Raw genomic sequence first — 25,985 nt, 5'->3', positions numbered from 1 at the left:
GCAGAATAGTGAGTGCAGCTCTGGAGTATAATATAGGATGTAACTCAGGATCAGTACAGGATAAGTAATGTCATGTATGTACACAGTGACTGCACCAGCAGCAGAATAGTGAGTGCAGCTCTGGGGTATAATACAGAATGTAACTCAGGATCAGTACAGGATAAGTAATGTCATGTATGTACACAGTGACTGCACCAGCAGCAGAATAGTGAGTGCAGCTCTGGGGTATAATACAGGATGTAACTCAGGATCAGTACAGGATAAGTAATGTCATGTATGTACACAGTGACTGCACCAGCAGCAGAATAGTGAGTGCAGCTCTGGGGTATAATACAGGATGTAACTCAGGATCAGTACAGGATAAGTAATGTCATGTATGTACACAGTGACTGCACCAGCAGCAGAATAGTGAGTGCAGCTCTGGAGTATAATACAGGATGAAACTCAGGATCAGTACAGGATAAGTAATGTCATGTATGTACACAGTGACTGCACCAGCAGCAGAATAGTGAGTGCCGCTCTGGAGTATAATACAGGATGTAACTCAGGATCAGTACAGGATAAGTAATGTCATGTATGTACACAGTGACTGCACCAGCAGCAGAATAGTGAGTGCAGCTCTGGAGTATAATATAGGATGTAACTCAGGATCAGTACAGGATAAGTAATGTCATGTATGTACACAGTGACTGCACCAGCAGCAGAATAGTGAGTGCAGCTCTGGGGTATAATACAGAATATAACTCAGGATCAGTACAGGATAAGTAATGTCATGTATGTACACAGTGACTGCACCAGCAGCAGAATAGTGAGTGCAGCTCTGGAGTATAATACAGGATGAAACTCAGGATCAGTACAGGATAAGTAATGTCATGTATGTACACAGTGACTGCACCAGCAGCAGAATAGTGAGTGCAGCTCTGGAGTATAATATAGGATGTAACTCAGGATCAGTACAGGATAAGTAATGTCATGTATGTACACAGTGACTGCACCAGCAGCAGAATAGTGAGTGCAGCTCTGGGGTATAATACAGAATGTAACTCAGGATCAGTACAGGATAAGTAATGTCATGTATGTACACAGTGACTGCACCAGCAGCAGAATAGTGAGTGCAGCTCTGGGGTATAATACAGGGTGTAACTCAGGATCAGTACAGGATAAGTAATGTCATGTATGTACACAGTGACTGCACCAGCAGCAGAATAGTGAGTGCAGCTCTGGGGTATAATACAGGATGTAACTCAGGATCAGTACAGGATAAGTAATGTCATGTATGTACACAGTGACTGCACCAGCAGCAGAATAGTGAGTGCAGCTCTGGGGTATAATACAGGATGTAACTCAGGATCAGTACAGGATAAGTAATGTCATGTATGTACACAGTGACTGCACCAGCAGCAGAATAGTGAGTGCAGCTCTGGGGTATAATACAGGATGTAACTCAGGATCAGTACAGGATAAGTAATGTCATGTATGTACACAGTGACTGCACCAGCAGCAGAATAGTGAGTGCAGCTCTGGAGTATAATACAGGATGTAACTCAGGATCAGTACAGGATAAGTAATGTCATGTATGTACACAGTGACTGCACCAGCAGCAGAATAGTGAGTGCAGCTCTGGAGTATAATACAGGATGTAACTCAGGATCAGTACAGGATAAGTAATGTCATGTATGTACACAGTGACTGCACCAGCAGCAGAATAGTGAGTGCAGCTCTGGGGTATAATACAGGATGTAACTCAGGATCAGTACAGGATAAGTAATGTCATGTATGTACACAGTGACTGCACCAGCAGCAGAATAGTGAGTGCAGCTCTGGAGTATAATACAGGATGTAACTCAGGATCAGTACAGGATAAGTAATGTCATGTATGTACACAGTGACTGCACCAGCAGCAGAATAGCGAGTGCAGCTCTGGGGTATAATACAGGATGTAACTCAGGATCAGTACAGGATAAGTAATGTCATGTATGTACACAGTGACTGCACCTCCAGCAGAATAGTGAGTGCAGCTCTGGGGTATAATACAGGATGTAACTCAGGATCAGTACAGGATAAGTAATGTAATGTATGTACACAGTGACTGCACCAGCAGTAGAATAGTGAGTGCAGCTCTGGGGGTATAATACAGGATGTAACTCAGGATCAGTACAGGATAGGTAATGTCATGTATGTACACAGTAACTGCACCAGCAGCAGAATAGTGAGTGCAGCTCTGGAGTATAATACAGGATGTAACTCAGGATCAGTACAGGATAAGTAATGTCATGTATGTACACAGTGACTGCACCAGCAGCAGAATAGTGAGTGCAGCTCTGGGGTATAATACAGGATGTAACTCAGGATCAGTACAGGATAAGTAATGTCATGTATGTACACAGTGACTGCACCAGCAGCAGAATAGTGAGTGCAGCTCTGGGGTATAATACAGGATGTAACTCAGGATCAGTACAGGATAAGTAATGTCATGTATGTATACAGTGACTGCACCAGCAGCAGAATAGTGAGTGCAGCTCTGGAGTATAATACAGGATGTAACTCAGGATCAGTACAGGATAAGTAATGTCATGTATGTACACAGTGACTGCACCAGCAGCAGAATAGTGAGTGCAGCTCTGGAGTATAATACAGGATGTAACTCAGGATCAGTACAGGATAAGTAATGTCATGTATGTACACAGTGACTGCACCAGCAGCAGAATAGTGAGTGCAGCTCTGGGGTATAATACAGGATGTAACTCAGGATCAGTACAGGATAAGTAATGTCATGTATGTACACAGTGACTGCACCAGCAGCAGAATAGTGAGTGCAGCTCTGGAGTATAATACAGGATGTAACTCAGGATCAGTACAGGATAAGTAATGTCATGTATGTACACAGTGACTGCACCAGCAGCAGAATAGCGAGTGCAGCTCTGGGGTATAATACAGGATGTAACTCAGGATCAGTACAGGATAAGTAATGTCATGTATGTACACAGTGACTGCACCTCCAGCAGAATAGTGAGTGCAGCTCTGGGGTATAATACAGGATGTAACTCAGGATCAGTACAGGATAAGTAATGTCATGTATGTACACAGTGACTGCACCAGCAGTAGAATAGTGAGTGCAGCTCTGGGGGTATAATACAGGATGTAACTCAGGATCAGTACAGGATAGGTAATGCCATGTATGTACACAGTAACTGCACCAGCAGCAGAATAGTGAGTGCAGCTCTGGAGTATAATACAGGATGTAACTCAGGATCAGTACAGGATAAGTAATGTCATGTATGTACACAGTGACTGCACCAGCAGCAGAATAGTGAGTGCAGCTCTGGGATATAATACAGGATGTAACTCAGGATCAGTACAGGATAAGTAATGTCATGTATGTACACAGTGACTGAACCAGCAGCAGAATAGTGAGTGCAGCTCTGGAGTATAATACAGGATGTAACTCAGGATCAGTACAGGATAAGTAATGTCATGTATGTACACAGTGACTGCACCAGCAGCAGAATAGTGAGTGCAGCTCTGGGGTATAATACAGGATGTAACTCAGGATCAGTACAGGATAAGTAATGTCATGTATGTACACAGTGACTGCACCAGCAGCAGAATAGTGAGTGCAGCTCTGAAGTATAATACAGGATGTAACTCAGGATCAGTACAGGATAAGTAATGTCATGTATGTACACAGTGACTGCACCAGCAGCAGAATAGTGAGTGCAGCTCTGGGGTATAATACAGGATGAATACAGGATAAATAATGTCATGTATGCACACAGTGACTGCACCAGCAGCAGAATAGTGAGTGCAGCTCTGGAGTATAATACAGGATGTAACTCAGGATCAGTACAGGATAAGTAATGTCATGTATGTACACAGTGACTGCACCTCCAGCAGAATAGTGAGTGCAGCTCTGGGGTATAATACAGGATGTAACTCAGGATCAGTACAGGATAAGTAATGTAATGTATGTACACAGTGACTGCACCAGCAGTAGAATAGTGAGTGCAGCTCTGGGGGTATAATACAGGATGTAACTCAGGATCAGTACAGGATAGGTAATGTCATGTATGTACACAGTGACTGCACCAGCAGCAGAATAGTGAGTGCAGCTCTGGAGTATAATATAGGATGTAACTCAGGATCAGTACAGGATAAGTAATGTCATGTATGTACACAGTGACTGCACCAGCAGCAGAATAGTGAGTGCAGCTCTGGGGTATAATACAGGATGTAACTCAGGATCAGTACAGGATAAGTAATGTCATGTATGTACACAGTGACTGCACCAGCAGCAGAATAGTGAGTGCAGCTCTGGAGTATAATACAGGATGTAACTCAGGATCAGTACAGGATAAGTAATGTCATGTATGTACACAGTGACTGCACCAGCAGCAGAATAGTGAGTGCAGCTCTGGGGTATAATACAGGATGTAACTCAGGATCAGTACAGGATAAGTAATGTCATGTATGTATACAGTGACTGCACCAGCAGCAGAATAGTGAGTGCAGCTCTGGAGTATAATACAGGATGTAACTCAGGATCAGTACAGGATAAGTAATGTCATGTATGTACACAGTGACTGCACCAGCAGCAGAATAGTGAGTGCAGCTCTGGGGTATAATACAGGATGTAACTCAGGATCAGTACAGGATAAGTAATGTCATGTATGTACACAGTGACTGCACCAGCAGCAGAATAGTGAGTGCAGCTCTGGAGTATAATACAGGATGTAACTCAGGATCAGTACAGGATAAGTAATGTCATGTATGTACACAGTGACTGCACCAGCAGCAGAATAGTGAGTGCAGCTCTGGAGTATAATACAGGATGTAACTCAGGATCAGTACAGGATAAGTAATGTCATGTATGTACACAGTGACTGCACCAGCAGCAGAATAGCGAGTGCAGCTCTGGGGTATAATACAGGATGTAACTCAGGATCAGTACAGGATAAGTAATGTCATGTATGTACACAGTGACTGCACCTCCAGCAGAATAGTGAGTGCAGCTCTGGGGTATAATACAGGATGTAACTCAGGATCAGTACAGGATAAGTAATGTCATGTATGTACACAGTGACTGCACCAGCAGTAGAATAGTGAGTGCAGCTCTGGGGGTATAATACAGGATGTAACTCAGGATCAGTACAGGATAGGTAATGCCATGTATGTACACAGTAACTGCACCAGCAGCAGAATAGTGAGTGCAGCTCTGGAGTATAATACAGGATGTAACTCAGGATCAGTACAGGATAAGTAATGTCATGTATGTACACAGTGACTGCACCAGCAGCAGAATAGTGAGTGCAGCTCTGGGATATAATACAGGATGTAACTCAGGATCAGTACAGGATAAGTAATGTCATGTATGTACACAGTGACTGAACCAGCAGCAGAATAGTGAGTGCAGCTCTGGAGTATAATACAGGATGTAACTCAGGATCAGTACAGGATAAGTAATGTCATGTATGTACACAGTGACTGCACCAGCAGCAGAATAGTGAGTGCAGCTCTGGGGTATAATACAGGATGTAACTCAGGATCAGTACAGGATAAGTAATGTCATGTATGTACACAGTGACTGCACCAGCAGCAGAATAGTGAGTGCAGCTCTGGGGTATAATACAGGATGAATACAGGATAAATAATGTCATGTATGCACACAGTGACTGCACCAGCAGCAGAATAGTGAGTGCAGCTCTGGAGTATAATACAGGATGTAACTCAGGATCAGTACAGGATAAGTAATGTCATGTATGTACACAGTGACTGCACCAGCAGCAGAATAGTGAGTGCAGCTCTGGAGTATAATACAGGATGTAACTCAGGATCAGTACAGGATAAGTAATGTCATGTATGTACACAGTGACTGCACCAGCAGCAGAATAGTGAGTGCAGCTCTGGGGTATAATACAGGATGTAACTCAGGATCAGTACAGGATAAGTAATGTCATGTATGTACACAGTGACTGCACCAGCAGCAGAATAGTGAGTGCAGCTCTGCGGTATAATACAGGATGTAACTCAGGATCAGTACAGGATAAGTAATGTCATGTATGTACACAGTGACTGCACCAGCAGCAGAATAGTGAGTGCAGCTCTGGGGTATAATACAGGATGTAACTCAGGATCAGTACAGGATAAGTAATGTCATGTATGTACACAGTGACTGCACCAGCAGCAGAATAGTGAGTGCAGCTCTGGGGTATAATACAGGATGTAACTCAGGATCAGTACAGGATAAGTAATGTCATGTATGTACACAGTGACTGCACCAGCAGCAGAATAGTGAGTGCAGATCTGGAGTATAATACAGGATGTAACTCAGGATCAGTACAGGATAAGTAATGTCATGTATGTACACAGTGACTGCACCAGCAGCAGAATAGTGAGTGCAGCTCTGGGGTATAATACAGGATGTAACTCAGGATCAGTACAGGATAAGTAATGTCATGTATGTACACAGTGACTGCACCAGCAGCAGAATAGTGAGTGCAGCTCTGGGGTATAATACAGGATGTAACTCAGGATCAGTACAGGATAAGTAATGTCATGTATGTACACAGTGACTGCACCAGCAGCAGAATAGTGAGTGCAGCTCTGGGGTATAATACAGGATGTAACTCAGGATCAGTACAGGATAAGTAATGTCATGTATGTACACAGTGACTGCACCAGCAGCAGAATAGTGAGTGCAGCTCTGGGGTATAATACAGGATGTAACTCAGGATCAGTACAGGATAAGTAATGTCATGTATGTACACAGTGACTGCACCAGCAGCAGAATAGTGAGTGCAGCTCTGGGGTATAATACAGGATGTAACTCAGGATCAGTACAGGATAAGTAATGTCATGTATGTACACAGTGACTGCACCAGCAGCAGAATAGTGAGTGCAGCTCTGGAGTATAATACAGGATGTAACTCAGGATCAGTACAGGATAAGTAATGTCATGTATGTACACAGTGACTGCACCAGCAGCAGAATAGTGAGTGCAGCTCTGGGGTATAATACAGGATGTAACTCAGGATCAGTACAGGATAAGTAATGTCATGTATGTACACAGTGACTGCACCAGCAGCAGAATAATGAGTGCAGCTCTGGTGTATAATACAGGATGTAACTCAGGATCAGTACAGGATAAGTAATGTCATGTATGTACACAGTGACTGCACCAGCAGCAGAATAGTGAGTGCAGCTCTGGAGTATAATACAGGATGTAACTCAGGATCAGTACAGGATAAGTAATGTCATGTATGTACAGTGACTGCACCAGCAGCAGAATAGTGAGTGCAGCTCTGGAGTATAATACAGGATGTAACTCCGGATCAGTACAGGATAAGTAATGTCATGTATGTACACAGTGACTGCACCAGCAGCAGAATAGTGAGTGCAGCTCTGGAGTATAATACAGGATGTAACTCAGGATCAGTACAGGATAAGTAATGTCATGTATGTACACAGTGACTGCACCAGCAGCAGAATAGTGAGTGCAGCTCTGGAGTATATCTTGCAGTCCCTTCCTTTGTTTTATCCGCATTTGTTGTTCTCAGTTACAGAAATAAGAAATCTTTCCCGATGTTTATATTTCAGAACATCTGATAATCCAAAATCAAAACCTGCGCCAAATTAACAGAATATGAATAGAAATGATGAATTATTGATCAGTATTGGGGGCGTGGTCTGATATTAGGGATGCAGCCATTGGCTGATAGGAGCAGGTGCTTTGGTCTGTGATTGGATGGTAGAGGGGCGTGTCCCTTCCTCTGTAGACTATGTAGCAGTCAGTGCTCCCTCGAGGGGTCAGCAGGGGCGGAGTCTATGGATCAGGACCCGCTGTGTTACAGACGTCATCTCAGCCCGACCATCCTGCAGACTGCGTCGTACACTGGTGCCGCTATCTCCCGCGCCCGGAGCGCCCCGTGGTCCAGCACTTCTGTGAGATACCCCGCCTCCCCCCGGAGTCTGTGAATCTCCTCCCTGATGGGGGTCAGCGCAGTGACCACCGCCTCCGCCACCACCATCTTGTACTGCGCCGTCTCCAGGCCGCGGCTCTGTAGTACCAGCTCCTCGGGGGCGTGGCCAGTGACCGCACTGTGGATAGCCACCAGGTTGGAGACGCCCGGGCGATTTTCAGGGTCATAGGTCACCTCGGATGTGCAGTCTGTCAAGGCCTTCCGAAATTTCATGACTATTTCCTCAGGGGTGTCCGTCAGCCGGACCGTCGCCAGCTGCTGGGGGTCCGACTTGGACATCTTCACCGAAGGGTCGCGCAGGGAGCGGATCTTCTTATTGGTGCCTGTAAAGAGAAGACACAGAAAGGGGGTGAAACGCGTCAGTGAACCCCAGAATGTATGTGACCCTCCCCAGCCCTTGTATGTGACCCTCCCCCCGCCCTTGTATCACTCACTCATCAGCGCTCGGGGGATGGGGAAGAAGTCTCCGTAGCGTCTATTGAAGATTCGGGCCACGTCCTGCGTCAGCTCCAAGTGCTGCGCCTGGTCATCCCCCACCGGAACGTGCGTGGACCTGGAGCAGAGAGCGGACACGTGATTACAGGACAGACTGCTCACTACAGGAACAAGAAGAAGGCGCCTCATATCAGGGACGAAAATTACATTTCCAACGCGTTTTAAGTCACAGCAGACACTAAACACATCCACTACTTCATCAGTCACATAAGGACCCACGCGGTTCAGGTCAATACGGCCCTTTACTGCTCCGTTACCCCCAGCACCGGACCCACAACGCGTTTCACATCAAACTAAACAGTAAATACTCAGTGATAATCACCAGCATCAGACGCGTTGCGGATCATTCCCCTGGTGTATTACACAGCTGGACACGAGTCGTGGGATGAGCCACTCACCTGCCCCCCCGATACCCACGCGTTTCAGGTGCCACTAATCACAGATGTCACAGGAAATAATCATTTCTGGTTACACAAGTCCCTAAATATTTCATCTGCTTCTCCGAGAGACAACGGGTCAAGAACAGAGCAGGATCCGGATCATTACAGCTCAGCACCAGAACCTCCCCCACTCGCTATAACACGTGATCAGACACATTTCCCATCGGCCCCTAATCAGATACTAGAAAATAATCAGCGCATTTCAGGTCACAGCCACTAAAAACCGCGGCCACCAACTTATGGATCAGGAGACCATCAGTCCGATACACAGAACTGGCGCATCGTGGTCCAGAATAGTAAAATAATCACCAACAGCCAAACCACATCTCAAGTAGACGGAGAAGTATAATAACATCGTGTGCATTACAGGCTCCGCCCCATTCAGGTTGTTGGGGCTCTGGCTCCTCCTCTTTATAGCATTATGAAAACGACTTACCTGTAGAGGAGAATGTCAGCCGCCTGCAGCACCGGATAGATGAAGAGCCCAACACTCCCATCATTCCTCTGACTCTTTATCTATAGAGTAAATGGAAAGAAAACCCAATATTTCACAAACTGCCGCACAGAAGAGACACAGACACATGTAATCAGACCTCACACTGCTGTGCTCTGTGCTCTCTGCAGCCAGTGTTATGTAGTGTCCCTGGAGAGATGTGTAATCAGACCTCACACTGCTGTGCTCTGTGCTCTCTGCAGCCAGTGTTATGTACTGTCCCTGGAGAGATGTGTAATCAGACCTCACACTGCTGTGCTCTGTGCTCTCTGCAGCCAGTGTTATGTATTGTCTCTGGAGAGATGTGTAATCAGACCTCACACTGCTGTGCTCTGTGCTCTCTGCAGCCAGTGTTATGTACTGTCCCTGGAGAGATGTGTAATCAGACCTCACACTGCTGTGCTCTGTGCTCTCTGCAGCCAGTGTTATGTACTGTCCCTGGAGAGATGTATAATCAGACCTCACACTGCTGTGTTCTGTGCAGCCAGTGTTATGTACTGTCCCTGGAGAGATATGTAATCAGACCTCACACTGCTGTGCTCTGTGCTCTCTGCAGCCAGTGTTATGTATTGTCCCTGGAGAGATGTGTAATCGGACCTCACACTGCTGTGCTCTGTGCTCTCTGCAGCCAGTGTTATGTACTGTCCCTGGAGAGATGTGTAATCAGACCTCACACTGCTGTGCTCTGTGCTCTCTGCAGCCAGTGTTATGTACTGTCCCTGGAGAGATGTATAATCAGACCTCACACTGCTGTGTTCTGTGCAGCCAGTGTTATGTACTGTCCCTGGAGAGATGTATAATCAGACCTCACACTGCTGTGTTCTGTGCAGCCAGTGTTATGTACTGTCCCTGGAGAGATATGTAATCAGACCTCACACTGCTGTGCTCTGTGCTCTCTGCAGCCAGTGTTATGTAGTGTCCCTGGAGAGATGTGTAATCAGACCTCACACTGCTGTGCTCTGTGCTCTCTGCAGCCAGTGTTATGTAGTGTCCCTGGAGAGATGTGTAATCAGACCTCACACTGCTGTGCTCTGTGCTCTCTGCAGCCAGTGTTATGTACTGTCCCTGGAGAGATGTGTAATCAGACCTCACACTGCTGTGCTCTGTGCTCTCTGCAGCCAGTGTTATGTATTGTCTCTGGAGAGATGTGTAATCAGACCTCACACTGCTGTGCTCTGTGCTCTCTGCAGCCAGTGTTATGTACTGTCCCTGGAGAGATGTGTAATCAGACCTCACACTGCTGTGCTCTGTGCTCTCTGCAGCCAGTGTTATGTACTGTCCCTGGAGAGATGTATAATCAGACCTCACACTGCTGTGTTCTGTGCAGCCAGTGTTATGTACTGTCCCTGGAGAGATATGTAATCAGACCTCACACTGCTGTGCTCTGTGCTCTCTGCAGCCAGTGTTATGTATTGTCCCTGGAGAGATGTGTAATCGGACCTCACACTGCTGTGCTCTGTGCTCTCTGCAGCCAGTGTTATGTACTGTCCCTGGAGAGATGTGTAATCAGACCTCACACTGCTGTGCTCTGTGCTCTCTGCAGCCAGTGTTATGTACTGTCCCTGGAGAGATGTATAATCAGACCTCACACTGCTGTGTTCTGTGCAGCCAGTGTTATGTACTGTCCCTGGAGAGATATGTAATCAGACCTCACACTGCTGTGCTCTGTGCTCTCTGCAGCCAGTGTTATGTATTGTCCCTGGAGAGATGTGTAATCAGACCTCACACTGCTGTGCTCTGTGCTCTCTGCAGCCAGTGTTATGTATTGTCCCTGGAGAGATGTGTAATCAGACCTCACACTGCTGTGCTCTGTGCTCTCTGCAGCCAGTGTTATGTATTGTCCCTGGAGAGATGTGTGATCAGACCTCACACTGCTGTGCTCTGTGCTCTCTGCTGTCAGTGTTATGTATTGTCCCTGGAGAGATGTGTAATCAGACCTCACACTGCTGTGCTCTGTGCTCTCTGCAGTCAGTGTTATGTACTGTGCCTGGAGAGATGTGTAATCAGACCTCACACTGCTGTGCTCTGTGCTCTCTGCAGTCAGTGTTATGTACTGTGCCTGGAGAGATGTGTAATCAGACCTCACACTGCTGTGCTCTGTGCTCTCTGCAGACAGTGTTATGTATTGTCCCTGGAGAGATGTGTAATCAGACCTCACACTGCTGTGCTCTGTGCTCTCTGCAGCCAGTGTTATGTATTGTCCCTGGAGAGATGTGTAATCAGACCTCACACTGCTGTGCTCTGTGCTCTCTGCAGCCAGTGTTATGTATTGTCCCTGGAGAGATGTGTAATCAGACCTCACACTGCTGTGCTCTGTGCTCTCTGCAGCCAGTGTTATGTACTGTCCCTGGAGAGATGTGTAATCAGACCTCACACTGCTGTGCTCTGTGCTCTCTGCAGCCAGTGTTATGTACTGTCCCTGGAGAGATGTGTAATCAGACCTCACGCTGCTGTGCTCTGTGCTCTCTGCAGCCAGTGTTATGTACTGTCCCTGGAGAGATGTGTAATCAGACCTCACACTGCTGTGCTCTGTGCTCTCTGCAGCCAGTGTTATGTATTGTCCCTGGAGAGATGTGTAATCAGACCTCACACTGCTATGCTCTGTGCTCTCTGCAGCCAGTGTTATGTACTGTCCCTGGAGAGATGTGTAATCAGACCTCACACTGCTGTGCTCTGTGCCCTCTGCAGCCAGTGTTATGTATTGTACTAGAGAGATGTGTAATCAGACCTCACACTGCTGTGCTCTGTGCTCCCTGCTGCCAGTGTTATGTATTGTACTAGAGAGATGTGTAATCAGACCTCACACTGCTGTGCTCTGTGCTCTCTGCAGCCAGTGTTATGTACTGTCCCTGGAGAGATGTATAATCAGACCTCACACTGCTGTGTTCTGTGCAGCCAGTGTTATGTACTGTCCCTGGAGAGATGTATAATCAGACCTCACACTGCTGTGTTCTGTGCAGCCAGTGTTATGTACTGTCCCTGGAGAGATATGTAATCAGACCTCACACTGCTGTGCTCTGTGCTCTCTGCAGCCAGTGTTATGTAGTGTCCCTGGAGAGATGTGTAATCAGACCTCACACTGCTGTGCTCTGTGCTCTCTGCAGCCAGTGTTATGTAGTGTCCCTGGAGAGATGTGTAATCAGACCTCACACTGCTGTGCTCTGTGCTCTCTGCAGCCAGTGTTATGTACTGTCCCTGGAGAGATGTGTAATCAGACCTCACACTGCTGTGCTCTGTGCTCTCTGCAGCCAGTGTTATGTATTGTCTCTGGAGAGATGTGTAATCAGACCTCACACTGCTGTGCTCTGTGCTCTCTGCAGCCAGTGTTATGTACTGTCCCTGGAGAGATGTGTAATCAGACCTCACACTGCTGTGCTCTGTGCTCTCTGCAGCCAGTGTTATGTACTGTCCCTGGAGAGATGTATAATCAGACCTCACACTGCTGTGTTCTGTGCAGCCAGTGTTATGTACTGTCCCTGGAGAGATATGTAATCAGACCTCACACTGCTGTGCTCTGTGCTCTCTGCAGCCAGTGTTATGTATTGTCCCTGGAGAGATGTGTAATCGGACCTCACACTGCTGTGCTCTGTGCTCTCTGCAGCCAGTGTTATGTACTGTCCCTGGAGAGATGTGTAATCAGACCTCACACTGCTGTGCTCTGTGCTCTCTGCAGCCAGTGTTATGTACTGTCCCTGGAGAGATGTATAATCAGACCTCACACTGCTGTGTTCTGTGCAGCCAGTGTTATGTACTGTCCCTGGAGAGATATGTAATCAGACCTCACACTGCTGTGCTCTGTGCTCTCTGCAGCCAGTGTTATGTATTGTCCCTGGAGAGATGTGTAATCAGACCTCACACTGCTGTGCTCTGTGCTCTCTGCAGCCAGTGTTATGTATTGTCCCTGGAGAGATGTGTAATCAGACCTCACACTGCTGTGCTCTGTGCTCTCTGCAGCCAGTGTTATGTATTGTCCCTGGAGAGATGTGTGATCAGACCTCACACTGCTGTGCTCTGTGCTCTCTGCTGTCAGTGTTATGTATTGTCCCTGGAGAGATGTGTAATCAGACCTCACACTGCTGTGCTCTGTGCTCTCTGCAGTCAGTGTTATGTACTGTGCCTGGAGAGATGTGTAATCAGACCTCACACTGCTGTGCTCTGTGCTCTCTGCAGTCAGTGTTATGTACTGTGCCTGGAGAGATGTGTAATCAGACCTCACACTGCTGTGCTCTGTGCTCTCTGCAGACAGTGTTATGTATTGTCCCTGGAGAGATGTGTAATCAGACCTCACACTGCTGTGCTCTGTGCTCTCTGCAGCCAGTGTTATGTATTGTCCCTGGAGAGATGTGTAATCAGACCTCACACTGCTGTGCTCTGTGCTCTCTGCAGCCAGTGTTATGTATTGTCCCTGGAGAGATGTGTAATCAGACCTCACACTGCTGTGCTCTGTGCTCTCTGCAGCCAGTGTTATGTACTGTCCCTGGAGAGATGTGTAATCAGACCTCACACTGCTGTGCTCTGTGCTCTCTGCAGCCAGTGTTATGTACTGTCCCTGGAGAGATGTGTAATCAGACCTCACGCTGCTGTGCTCTGTGCTCTCTGCAGCCAGTGTTATGTACTGTCCCTGGAGAGATGTGTAATCAGACCTCACACTGCTGTGCTCTGTGCTCTCTGCAGCCAGTGTTATGTATTGTCCCTGGAGAGATGTGTAATCAGACCTCACACTGCTATGCTCTGTGCTCTCTGCAGCCAGTGTTATGTACTGTCCCTGGAGAGATGTGTAATCAGACCTCACACTGCTGTGCTCTGTGCCCTCTGCAGCCAGTGTTATGTATTGTACTAGAGAGATGTGTAATCAGACCTCACACTGCTGTGCTCTGTGCTCCCTGCTGCCAGTGTTATGTATTGTACTAGAGAGATGTGTAATCAGACCTCACACTGCTGTGCTCTGTGCCCTCTGCAGCCAGTGTTATGTATTGTACTAGAGAGATGTGTAATCAGACCTCACACTGCTGTGCTCTGTGCTCTCTGCAGCCAGTGTTATGTACTGTCCCTGGAGAGATGTGTAATCAGACCTCACACTTCTGTGCTCTGTGCTCTCTGCAGCCAGTGTTATGTACTGTCCCTGGAGAGATGTGTAATCAGACCTCACACTGCTGTGCTCTGTGCTCTCTGCAGCCAGTGTTATGTACTGTCCCTGGAGAGATGTGTAATCAGACCTCACACTGCTGTGCTCTGTGCTCTCTGCAGCCAGTGTTATGTACTGTCCCTGGAGAGATGTGTAATCAGACCTCACACTGCTGTACTCTGTGCTCTCTGCAGCCAGTGTTATGTATTGTCCCTGGAGAGATGTGTAATCAGACCTCACACTGCTGTGCTCTGTGCTCTCTGCAGCCAGTGTTATGTATTGTCCCTGGAGAGATGTGTAATCAGACCTCACACTGCTGTGCTCTGTGCTCTCTGCAGCCAGTGTTATATATTGTCCCTGGAGAGATGTGTAATCAGACCTCACACTACTGTGCTCTGTGCTCTCTGCAGCCAGTGTTATGTACTGTCCCTGGAGAGATGTGTAATCAGACCTCACACTGCTGTGCTCTGTGCTCTCTGCAGCCAGTGTTATGTATTGTCCCTGGAGAGATGTATAATCAGCCCTCACACTGCTGTGCTCTGAGCTCTCTGCAGCCAGTGTTATGTACTGTCCCTGGAGAGATGTATAATCAGACCTCACACTGCTGTGCTCTGTGCTCTCTGCAGCCAGTGTTATGTATTGTCCCTGGAGAGATGTGTAATCAGCCCTCACACTGCTGTGCTCTGTGCTCTCTGCAGCCAGTGTTATGTATTGTCCCTGGAGAGATGTGTAATCAGACCTCACACTGCTGTGCTCTGTGCGCTCTGCAGCCAGTGTTATGTATTGTCCCTGGAGAGATGTGTAATCAGACCTCACACTGCTGTGCTCTGTGCTCTCTATTCAGCCAGTGTTATGTATTGTCCCTGGAGAGATGTGTAATCAGACCTCACACTGCTGTGTTCTGTGCTCTCTGAAGCCAGTGTTATGTATTGTCCCTGGAGAGATGTGTAATCAGACCTCACACTGCTGTGCTCTGTGCTCTCTGCAGCCAGTGTTATGTACTGTCCCTGGAGAGATGTGTAATCAGACCTCACACTGCTGTGCTCTGTGCAGCCAGTGTTATGTACTGTCCCTGGAGAGATGTGTAATCAGACCTCACACTGCTGTGCTCTGTGCTCTCTGCAGCTAGTGTTATGTATTGTCCCTGGAGAGATGTGTAATCAGACCTCACACTGCTGTGCTCTGTGCTCTCTGCAGCCAGTGCTATGTATTGTCCCTGGAGAGATGTGTAATCAGACCTCACACTGCTGTGCTCTGTGCTCTCTGCAGCCAGTGTTATGTATTGTCCCTGGAGAGATGTGTAATCAGACCTCACACTGCTGTGCTCTGTGCTCTATGCAGCCAGTGTTATGTATTATCCCTGGAGAGATGTGTAATCAGACCTCACACTGCTGTGCTCTGTGCTCTCTGCAGCCAGTGTTATGTATTGTCCCTGGAGAGATGTGTAATCATACCTCACACTCCTGTGCTCTCTGCAGTCAGTGTTATGTATTGTACCTGGAGAGATGTGTAATCAGACCTCACACTGCTATGCTCTGAGCTCTCTGCAGCCAGTGTTATGTATTGTCCCTGGAGAGATGTGTAATCAGCCCTCACACTGCTGTGCTCTGAGCTCTCTGCAGCCAGTGTTATGTATTGTCCCTGGCTGCAGAGAGCACAGCAGTGTGAGGCAGACACCATCCTCTGGCAGCAGATCTGTCATGCTACAGGATTGCAGGTAGCCGTGTGGTGACTACAGTTCTGGCAGTGACTGGAGTATCAGTAGTGTGTGTAGGGGCAGCTCTGGCAGTGACTGGAGTATCAGTAGTGAGTGTAGGGGCAGCTCTGGCTGTGACTGGAGTATCAGTAGTGAATAGGGGGCAGCTCTGGCAGTGACTGGAGTATCAGTAGTGAATAGGGGGCAGCTCTGGCAGTGACTGGAGTATCAGTAGTGAATAGGGGGCAGCTCTGGCTGTGACTGGAGTATCAGTAGTGAGTGTAGGGGCAGCTCTGGCAGTGACTGGAGTATCAGTAGCGAGTGTAGGGGCAGCTCTGGCAGTGACTGGAGTAGTGAGTGGACACTCACCTTCCATTGGGGCAGGTGTTGGAGCCGGGGCATGGAGGTGAGACAGCAGAGGATCCAGCCGAGCTCGGCGTGCTCCGGGACCTGGAGGAGACATCGGGTCAGAACCTCGTCACATAGACCCCTCCCCCGACACCCTGACAGGTACTGACCCGGGACTGCTGGAAGAGACAGCTCTTATCGGGGTGCACCCCGCAGGCCAGGAGACAGGCGGCCATGTCCAGCGCAGCCCCCCGCAGCACCGCCGGGTCCTGGGGGACAGTGATGGAGTGCAGGTCCACAATACTGAACAGAACCGAGGAGAACTCATCCTGGAGCCGGACCCAACTCTGCAGCGCCCCCAGGTAGTTACCCAGGTGGGGGATCCCTGTGGGCTGGATCCCCGAAAATACACGGGGGGCGGAGCTCTGCAAAAGAGGAGGAGACTAAGGTCATTGCATCATCCACAAACCTGCAGTCCTATGTAACACCACAGATAACACAGGGAGCTCTGCAGGGATTATCAGTGATGTATAATGTGACACCAGGGGGCGCTCTGCAGGGATTATCAGTGATGTATAATGTGACACCAGGGGGCGCTCTGCAGGGATTATCAGTGATGTATAATGTGACACCAGGGGGCGCTCTGCAGGGATTATCAGTGATGTATAATGTGACACCAGGGGGCGCTCTGCAGGGATTATCAGTGATGTATAATGTGACACCAGGGGGCGCTCTGCAGGGATTATCAGTGATGTATAATGTGACACCAGGGGGCGCTCTGCAGGGATTATCAGTGATGTATAATGTGACACCAGGGGGCGCTCTGCAGGGATTATCAGTGATGTATAATGTGACACCAGGGGGCGCTCTGCAGGGATTATCAGTGATGTATAATGTGACACCAGGGGGCGCTCTGCAGGGATTACCAGTGATGTATAATGTGACACCAGGGGGCGCTCTGCAGGGATTATCAGTGATGTATAATGTGACACCAGGGGGCGCTCTGCAGGGATTATCAGTGATGTATAATGTGACACCAGGGGGCGCTCTGCAGGGATTATCAGTGATGTATAATGTGACACCAGGGGGCGCTCTGCAGGGATTATCAGTGATGTATAATGTGACACCAGGGGGCGCTCTGCAGGGATTATCAGTGATGTATAATGTGACACCAGGGGGCGCTCTGCAGGGATTATCAGTGATGTATAATGTGACACCAGGGGGCGCTCTGCAGGGATTATCAGTGATGTATAATGTGACACCAGGGGGCGCTCTGCAGGGATTATCAGTGATGTATAATGTGACACCAGGGGGCGCTCTGCAGGGATTATCAGTGATGTATAATGTGACACCAGGGGGCGCTCTGCAGGGATTACCAGTGATGTATAATGTGACACCAGGGGGCGCTCTGCAGGGATTACCAGTGATGTATAATGTGACACCAGGGGGCGCTCTGCAGGGATTATCAGTGATGTATAATGTGACACCAGGGGGCGCTCTGCAGGGATTATCAGTGATGTATAATGTGACACCAGGGGGCGCTCTGCAGGGATTATCAGTGATGTATAATGTGACACCAGGGGGCGCTCTGCAGGGATTATCAGTGATGTATAATGTGACACCAGGGGGCGCCCTGCAGGGATTATCAGTGATGTATAGTGTGACACCAGGGGGCGCTCTGCAGGGATTATCAGTGATGTATAATGTGACACCAGGGGGCGCTCTGCAGGGATTACCAGTGATGTATAATGTGACACCAGGGGGCGCTCTGCAGGGATTATCAGTGATGTATAATGTGACACCAGGGGGCGCTCTGCAGGGATTATCAGTGATGTATAATGTGACACCAGGGGGCGCTCTGCAGGGATTATCAGTGATGTATAATGTGACACCAGGGGGCGCTCTGCAGGGATTATCAGTGATGTATAATGTGACACCAGGGGGCGCTCTGCAGGGATTACCAGTGATGTATAATGTGACACCAGGGGGCGCTCTGCAGGGATTACCAGTGATGTATAATGTGACACCAGGGGGCGCTCTGCAGGGATTACCAGTGATGTATATTGTGACACCAGGGGGCGCTCTCCCTCTCTTGTGTGTCGGGTCCCGGGGGTTCCCTCTCTCACCCGCTGCTGGTCGGTGCTGAAGCTCCGGACTCGGTGTCTCACGCGGCTCCAGATATCACGCCTGATCACGGACAGCGCCATCTTTATGACGTCACTACGGAAGCTGAAAGCGGCCACAGCGTCACCCGTCATGTGACCGGAGGAGAGGACTGTACGCTACAAAGTGTGTTTACCGTAACTGCGCATGTGCCAGCTGGTGGGCGGAGCCTGCATGTATGTAAATATTACCCAGTCACTTGTAAGAAGGGCCTGGCTCTGGTCCGGCTGGGGGTTGTAGTGCTCCTGGCTCTGGTCCGGCTGGGGGTTGTAGTGCTCCTGCCTCTGGACTAGCTGGGGGTTGTAGTGCTCTTGGCTCTGGTCCGGCTGGGGGTTGTAGTGCTCCTGGCTCTGGTCCGGCTGGGGGTTGTAGTGCTCCTGGCTCTGGTCCGGTTGGGGGTTGTAGTGCTCCTGGCTCTGGTCCGGTTGGGGGTTGTAGTGCTCCTGGCTCCGGTCCAGCTGGGGGTTGTAGTTTCTCCTGGCTCCGGTCCGGCTGGGGGTTGTAGTGCTTCTTTGGTCTGGCTGGGGGTTGTAGTTTCTCCTGCCTCTGGACTAGCTGGGGGTTGTAGTGCTCCTGGCTCTGGACCAGCTGGTGGTTGTAGTGCTCCTGGCTCTGGTCTGGCTGGGGGTTGTAGTGCTCATTGCTCCGGTACGGCTGGGGGTTGTAGTTTCTCCTGGCTCCGGTACGGCTGGGGGTTGTAGTGCTCCTGGCTCCGGTACGGCTGGGGGTTGTAGTGCTCCTGGCTCTGGTACGGCTGGGGGTTGTAGTGCTCCTGGCTCTGGTCCGGTTGGGGGTTGTAGTTTCTCCTGGCTCCGGTCCGGCTGGGGGTTGTAGTTTCTCCTGGCTCCGGTCCGGCTGGGGGTTGTAGTGCTTCTTTGGTCTGGCTGGGGGTTGTAGTTTCTCCTGCCTCTGGACTAGCTGGGGGTTGTAGTGCTCCTGGCTCTGGACCAGCTGGTGGTTGTAGTGCTCATTGCTCCGGTACGGCTGGGGGTTGTAGTTTCTCCTGGCTCCGGTCCGGCTGGGGGTTGTAGTGCTCCTGGCTCCGGTACGGCTGGGGGTTGTAGTGCTCCTGGCTCTGGTACGGCTGGGGGTTGTAGTGCTCCTGGCTCTGGTCCGGCTGGGGGTTGTAGTGCTCCTGGCTCCGCTCCGGCTGGGGGTTGTAGTGCTCCTGGCTCCGCTCCGGCTGGAGGTTGTAGTGCTCCTGGCTCCGCTCCGGCTGGGGGTTGTAGTGCTCCTGGCTCTGGATCAGCTGGGGGATGTAGTGCTCCTGGCTCTGGACCAGCTGGTGGTTGTAGTGCCCCTGGCTCCGGTCCGGCTGGGGGTTGTAATGCTCCTTGCTCCGCTCCGGCTGGGGGTTGTAGTGCTCCTGGCTCCGCTCCGGCTGGGGGTTGTAGTGCTCCTGGCTCCGCTCCGGCTGGAGGTTGTAGTGCTCCTGGCTCCGCTCCGGCTGGGGGTTGTAGTCCTCTGGGTGAGGGGTCTCTCTGGTGATTTTTGATGCCTCTGAGCAGAACGTTGTAGTAAAAGTCTTCTCCTCCGCATCATCAGACTGATAGTGGCCCCACATCTCCGGGGGTCTGACCCTGAGCGGGGAGGGGGTCCTGACCCTGAGCGGGGAGGGGGTCCTGACCCTGAGCGGGGAGGGGTCCTGACCCTGAGCGGGGAGGGGGTCCTGACCCTGAGCGGGGAGGGGGTCCTGACCCTGAGCGGGGAGGGGGTCCTGACCCTGAGCGGGGAGGGGGTCCTGACCCTGAGCGGGGAGGGGGTCCTGACCCTGAGCGGGGAGGGGGTCCTGACCCTGAGCGGGGAGGGGGTCCTGACCCTGAGCGGGGAGGGGGTCCTGACCCTGAGCGGGGAGGGGGTCCTGACCCTGAGCGGGGAGGGGTCCTGACCCTGCTGAGACCCTCGCACCTTTTTCCTATTAGGCCGTTTTCATGGTGCGGTCGTCGCCTCTGAAGCCTCAGGACCCTGAAGCGACATCACAGCGACGTCCATGGGGGAGGAAACCATCAGCAAGCAGGACATGCGCTATATCATCTGCTCCCTATGGCTGCAGGGAGGAGCCAGCGTCACGTGGATATGTGGCCTGTGATACCACGCCATGCGGTCACACGTGGCTCTGGGGTGACCCGTCAGGATTCGGATGGGAGCGCTCGGGGGTCCGGATTATCCGTCAGTCAGACGTTAGCGCCATTTACATGACCTCATCCTTATGGGCTTAATCCTGGTGATGGTTTCCACATGGCGGCCTGCGGGGGGCGCTGTCACATGACCCTGACACTATGATAACAGCCCGCAGCACATCGCTCTCAGGGGAGGCTGCAGCTCATTACACCGGTCACAGGACGGGGGGCGGAGAATGACCCCCTGTGTGACGCGCTCTCCGTCCTCCTCGGGTGCGTTCACACCTTTATGGAGCGCTCTCTCTATAACCCGCCGCCCTCTCTCTCTATAACCCTCCGCCCTCTCTCTCTATAACCCTCCGCCCTCTCTCTCTATAACCCGCCGCCCTCTCTCTCTATAACCCGCCGCCCTCTCTCTCTATAACCCTCCGCCCCCTCTCTCTCTATAACCCGCCGCCCTCTCTCTCTATAACCCGCCGCCCTCTCTCTCTATAACCCGCCGCCCTCTCTCTCTATAACCCTCCGCCGCCCTCTCTCTCTATAACCCTCCGCCGCCCTCTCTCTCTATAACCCGCCGCCCTCTCTCTCTATAACCCGCCGCCCTCTCTCTCTATAACCCTCCGCCGCCCTCTCTCTCTATAACCCGCCGCCCTCTCTCTCTCTATAACCCGCCGCCCTCTCTCTCTATAACCCGCCGCCCTCTCTCTATCTATAACCCGCCGCCCTCTCTCTCTATAACCCGCCGCCCTCTCTCTCTATAACCCGCCGCCCTCTCTCTCTCTATAACCCGCCGCCCTCTCTCTCTCTATAACCCGCCGCCCTCTCTCTCTATAACCCGCCGCCCTCTCTCTCTATAACCCTCCGCCGCCCTCTCTCTCTATAACCCTCCGCCGCCCTCTCTCTCTATAACCCTCCGCCGCCCTCTCTCTCTATAACCCTCCGCCGCCCTCTCTCTCTATAACCCTCCGCCGCCCTCTCTCTCTCTATAACCCTCCGCCGCCCTCTCTCTCTCTATAACCCGCCGCCCTCTCTCTCTCTATAACCCGCCGCCGCCCTCTCTCTCTCTATAACCCGCCGCCCTCTCTCTCTCTCTATAACCCTCCGCCGCCCTCTCTCTCTCTCTATAACCCTCCGCCGCCCTCTCTCTCTCTCTATAACCCGCCGCCGCCCTCTCTCTCTCTCTATAACCCGCCGCCCCCTCTCTCTCTATAACCCGCCGCCCCCTCTCTCTCTATAACCCGCCGCCCCCTCTCTCTCTAACCCTCCGCCCTCTCTCTCTATAACCCGCCGCCCTCTCTCTCTATAACCCTCCGCCGCCCTCTCTCTATAACCCTTCGCCGCCCTCTCTCTCTCTATAACCCGCCGCTGCCCTCTCTCTATAACCCTCCGCCGCCCTCTCTCTCTCTATAACCCTCCGCCGCCCTCTCTCTCTATAACCCGCCGCCCTCTCTCTCTCTATAACCCTCCGCCGCCCTCTCTCTCTATAACCCGCCGCCCTCTCTCTCTATAACCCTCCGCCGCCCTCTCTCTCTCTATAACCCGCCGCCGCCCTCTCTCTCTCTATAACCCGCCGCCCTCTCTCTATAACCCTCCGCCGCCCTCTCTCTATAACCCTCCGCCCTCTCTCTCTATAACCCTCCGCCCTCTCTCTCTATAACCCTCCGCCGCCCTCTCTCTCTATAACCCTCCGCCGCCCTCTCTCTCTATAACCCTCCGCCGCCCTCTCTCTCTATAACCCTCCGCCGCCCTCTCTCTCTATAACCCGCCGCCGCCCTCTCTATAACCCGCCGCCCTCTCTCTCTCTATAACCCTCCGCCCTCTCTCTCTCTATAACCCGCCGCCCTCTCTCTCTCTATAACCCGCCGCCCTCTCTCTCTCTATAACCCGCCGCCCTCTCTCTCTATAACCCGCCGCCCTCTCTCTCTATAACCCTCCGCCGCCCTCTCTCTCTATAACCCTCCGCCGCCCTCTCTCTCTCTATAACCCGCCGCCCTCTCTCTCTCTCTATAACCCTCCGCCGCCCTCTCTCTCTATAACCCTCCGCCGCCCTCTCTCTCTATAACCCTCCGCCGCCCTCTCTCTCTCTATAACCCGCCGCCCTCTCTCTCTCTCTATAACCCTCCGCCGCCCTCTCTCTCTCTATAACCCGCCGCCCTCTCTCTCTCTATAACCCGCCGCCCTCTCTCTCTCTATAACCCTCCGCCGCCCTCTCTCTCTCTATAACCCGCCGCCCTCTCTCTCTCTATAACCCGCCGCCACCCTCTCTCTCTCTATAACCCGCCGCCCTCTCTCTCTCTCTATAACCCTCCGCCGCCCTCTCTCTCTATAACCCGCCGCCGCCCTCTCTCTCTCTAACCCGCCGCCCTCTCTCTCTATAACCCGCCGCCGCCCTCTCTCTCTAACCCGCCGCCCTCTCTCTCTATAACCCGCCGCCCTCTCTCTCTCTATAACCCGCCGCCCCCTCTCTCTCTATAACCCGCCGCCGCCCTCTCTCTCTCTATAACCCTCCGCCGCCCTCTCTCTCTCTCTATAACCCGCCGCCCTCTCTCTCTCTCTATAACCCGCCGCCCTCTCTCTCTCTCTATAACCCGCCGCCCTCTCTCTCTCTCTATAACCCTCCGCCGCCCTCTCTCTCTCTCTATAACCCGCCGCCCTCTCTCTCTCTCTATAACCCTCCGCCGCCCTCTCTCTCTCTCTATAACCCTCCGCCGCCCTCTCTCTCTCTCTATAACCCGCCGCCCTCTCTCTCTCTCTATAACCCGCCGCCCTCTCTCTCTCTATAACCCGCCGCCCTCTCTCTATAACCCGCCGCCCTCTCTCTCTCTATAACCCGCCGCCCTCTCTCTCTCTCTATAACCCGCCGCCCTCTCTCTCTATAACCCGCCGCCCTCTCTCTCTATAACCCTCCGCCGCCCTCTCTCTCTCTATAACCCGCCGCCCTCTCTCTCTATAACCCTCCGCCGCCCTCTCTCTCTATAACCCTCCGCCGCCCTCTCTCTCTATAACCCGCCGCCGCCCTCTCTATAACCCGCCGCCCTCTCTCTCTCTCTATAACCCGCCGCCCTCTCTCTCTATAACCCGCCGCCCTCTCTCTCTATAACCCGCCGCCCTCTCTCTCTCTATAACCCGCCGCCCTCTCTCTCTCTATAACCCGCCGCCCTCTCTCTCTCTATAACCCGCCGCCCTCTCTCTCTCTATAACCCGCCGCCCTCTCTCTCTCTATAACCCGCCGCCCTCTCTCTCTCTCTATAACCCTCCGCCGCCCTCTCTCTCTATAACCCGCCGCCCTCTCTCTCTCTATAACCCGCCGCCCTCTCTCTCTCTATAACCCGCCGCCCTCTCTCTATAACCCGCCGCCCTCTCTCTCTCTATAACCCGCCGCCCTCTCTCTCTCTATAACCCGCCGCCCTCTCTCTCTCTATAACCCGCCGCCCTCTCTCTCTCTATAACCCGCCGCCCTCTCTCTATAACCCGCCGCCCTCTCTCTCTATAACCCGCCGCCCTCTCTCTCTCTCTATAACCCTCCGCCGCCCTCTCTCTCTCTCTATAACCCGCCGCCCTCTCTCTCTATAACCCGCCGCCCTCTCTCTCTCTCTATAACCCGCCGCCCTCTCTCTCTATAACCCGCCGCCCTCTCTCTCTCTCTCTATAACCCTCCGCCGCCCTCTCTCTCTATAACCCGCCGCCCTCTCTCTCTATAACCCGCCGCCCTCTCTCTCTCTCTCTATAACCCTCCGCCGCCCTCTCTCTATAACCCGCCGCCCTCTCTCTCTCTCTATAACCCGCCGCCCTCTCTCTCTATAACCCGCCGCCCGCTCTCTCTCTATAACCCGCCGCCCGCTCTCTCTCTATAACCCGCCGCCCGCTCTCTCTCTATAACCCGCCGCCCGCTCTCTCTCTATAACCCTCCGCCGCCCTCTCTCTCTATAACCCTCCGCCGCCCTCTCTCTCTATAACCCTCCGCCGCCCTCTCTCTCTATAACCCTCCGCCGCCCTCTCTCTCTATAACCCTCCGCCGCCCTCTCTCTCTATAACCCGCCGCCCTCTCTCTCTATAACCCTCCGCCGCCCTCTCTCTATAACCCGCCGCCCTCTCTCTATAACCCGCCGCCGCCCTCTCTCTCTCTCTATAACCCGCCGCCCTCTCTCTATAACCCGCCGCCCTCTCTCTATAACCCGCCGCCCTCTCTCTATAACCCGCCGCCCTCTCTATAACCCTCCGCCGCCCTCTCTATAACCCTCCGCCGCCCTCTCTCTATAACCCTCCGCCGCCCTCTCTCTCTATAACCCTCCGCCGCCCTCTCTCTCTCTATAACCCGCCGCCCTCTCTCTCTCTATAACCCTCCGCCGCCCTCTCTCTCTATAACCCTCCGCCGCCCTCTCTCTCTATAACCCGCCGCCCTCTCTCTCTATAACCCTCCGCCGCCCTCTCTCTCTATAACCCTCTGCCGCCCTCTCTCTCTATAACCCTCCGCCGCCCTCTCTGTCTATAACCCGCCGCCCTCTCTCTCTATAACCCTCCGCCGCCCTCTCTCTGTATAACCCTCCGCCGCCCTCTCTCTCTATAACCCGCCGCCGCTCTCTCTCTCTATAACCCTCCGCCGCCCTCTCTCTCTATAACCCTCCGCCGCCCTCTCTCTCTATAACCTGCCGCCGCCCTCTCTGTCTATAACCCGCCGCCCTCTCTCTCTCTATAACCCTCCGCCGCCCTCTCTCTCTCTATAACCCTCCGCCGCCCTCTCTCTCTCTATAACCCTCCGCCGCCCTCTCTCTCTCTATAACCCTCTGCCGCCCTCTCTCTCTATAACCTGCCGCCGCCCTCTCTGTCTATAACCCGCCGCCCTCTCTCTCTATAACCCTCCGCCGCCCTCTCTCTCTATAACCCTCCGCCGCCCTCTCTCTCTATAACCCTCCGCCGCCCTCTCTCTCTATAACCCTCCGCCGCCCTCTCTCTCTATAACCCTCCGCCGCCCTCTCTCTCTATAACCTGCCGCCGCCCTCTCTGTCTATAACCCGCCGCCCTCTCTCTCTCTATAACCCTCCGCCGCCCTCTCTCTCTCTATAACCCTCCGCCGCCCTCTCTCTCTATAACCCGCCGCCGCCCTCTCTGTCTATAACCCGCCGCCCTCT

At 52.0% G+C, this 25,985-nt stretch overlaps 3 protein-coding genes across 14 annotated transcripts in view; 2 read left to right on the top strand and 1 right to left on the bottom strand.

Moving 5' to 3' along the window:
• Positions 1-25,985, top strand: part of STXBP5L (syntaxin binding protein 5L) — a 746,575-nt gene that overhangs the window by 402,024 nt on the left and 318,566 nt on the right. The window lies entirely within an intron of this gene.
• LOC140119703 (tryptophan--tRNA ligase, mitochondrial-like) lies at positions 7,570-18,843 on the bottom strand. 2 transcript variants are annotated; one of them, XM_072139017.1, is made up of 6 exons: positions 18,625-18,843; positions 16,744-16,998; positions 16,595-16,675; positions 9,348-9,427; positions 8,411-8,529; positions 7,570-8,299 (listed from the first exon to the last, which is right to left on the bottom strand). In XM_072139017.1, the coding sequence occupies exons 1-6, from the start codon at positions 18,829-18,831 to the stop codon at positions 7,851-7,853; spliced, it is 1,191 nt and encodes a 396-aa protein (XP_071995118.1). In that variant the 5' UTR covers positions 18,832-18,843; the 3' UTR covers positions 7,570-7,850. The 2 variants fall into 2 exon arrangements, with proteins under 2 accessions (XP_071995118.1, XP_071995119.1); XM_072139018.1 differs by having other exon boundaries at positions 18,700-18,843.
• LOC140119705 (2-Hydroxyacid oxidase 2-like) overlaps positions 18,797-25,985 on the top strand; it is a 64,574-nt gene continuing 57,385 nt past the window's right edge. The window contains exon 1 of the mRNA XM_072139020.1: positions 18,797-18,912. Coding sequence (XP_071995121.1) covers positions 18,884-18,912 — 29 coding nt within the window. The 5' untranslated portion in view covers positions 18,797-18,883. The remainder of the gene's footprint in view (positions 18,913-25,985) is intronic.

The sequence above is a fragment of the Engystomops pustulosus genome, chromosome 2, assembly GCF_040894005.1.
Source record: "Engystomops pustulosus chromosome 2, aEngPut4.maternal, whole genome shotgun sequence".
Lineage (NCBI taxonomy): Eukaryota > Metazoa > Chordata > Amphibia > Anura > Leptodactylidae > Engystomops > Engystomops pustulosus.
Note: the sequence above shows the minus strand (reverse complement) of the source record. Positions and strands in the feature narration are given on the sequence as shown.

Bases quoted from the DNA above. Each gene is read 5' to 3' on its own strand.
- LOC140119703 (XM_072139017.1), bottom strand. From the start codon at position 18,831: ATGACGGGTGACGCTGTGGCCGCTTTCAGCTTCCGTAGTGACGTCATA. The intron at 16,999-18,624 runs GTAATCCCTGCA...CCTCTTTTGCAG, and splicing joins TGTCACAATATACATCACTG to AGCTCCGCCCCCCGTGTATT. The intron at 8,530-9,347 runs GTAAGTCGTTTT...TCTCTGCTCCAG, and splicing joins GCTGACATTCTCCTCTACAG to GTCCACGCACGTTCCGGTGG.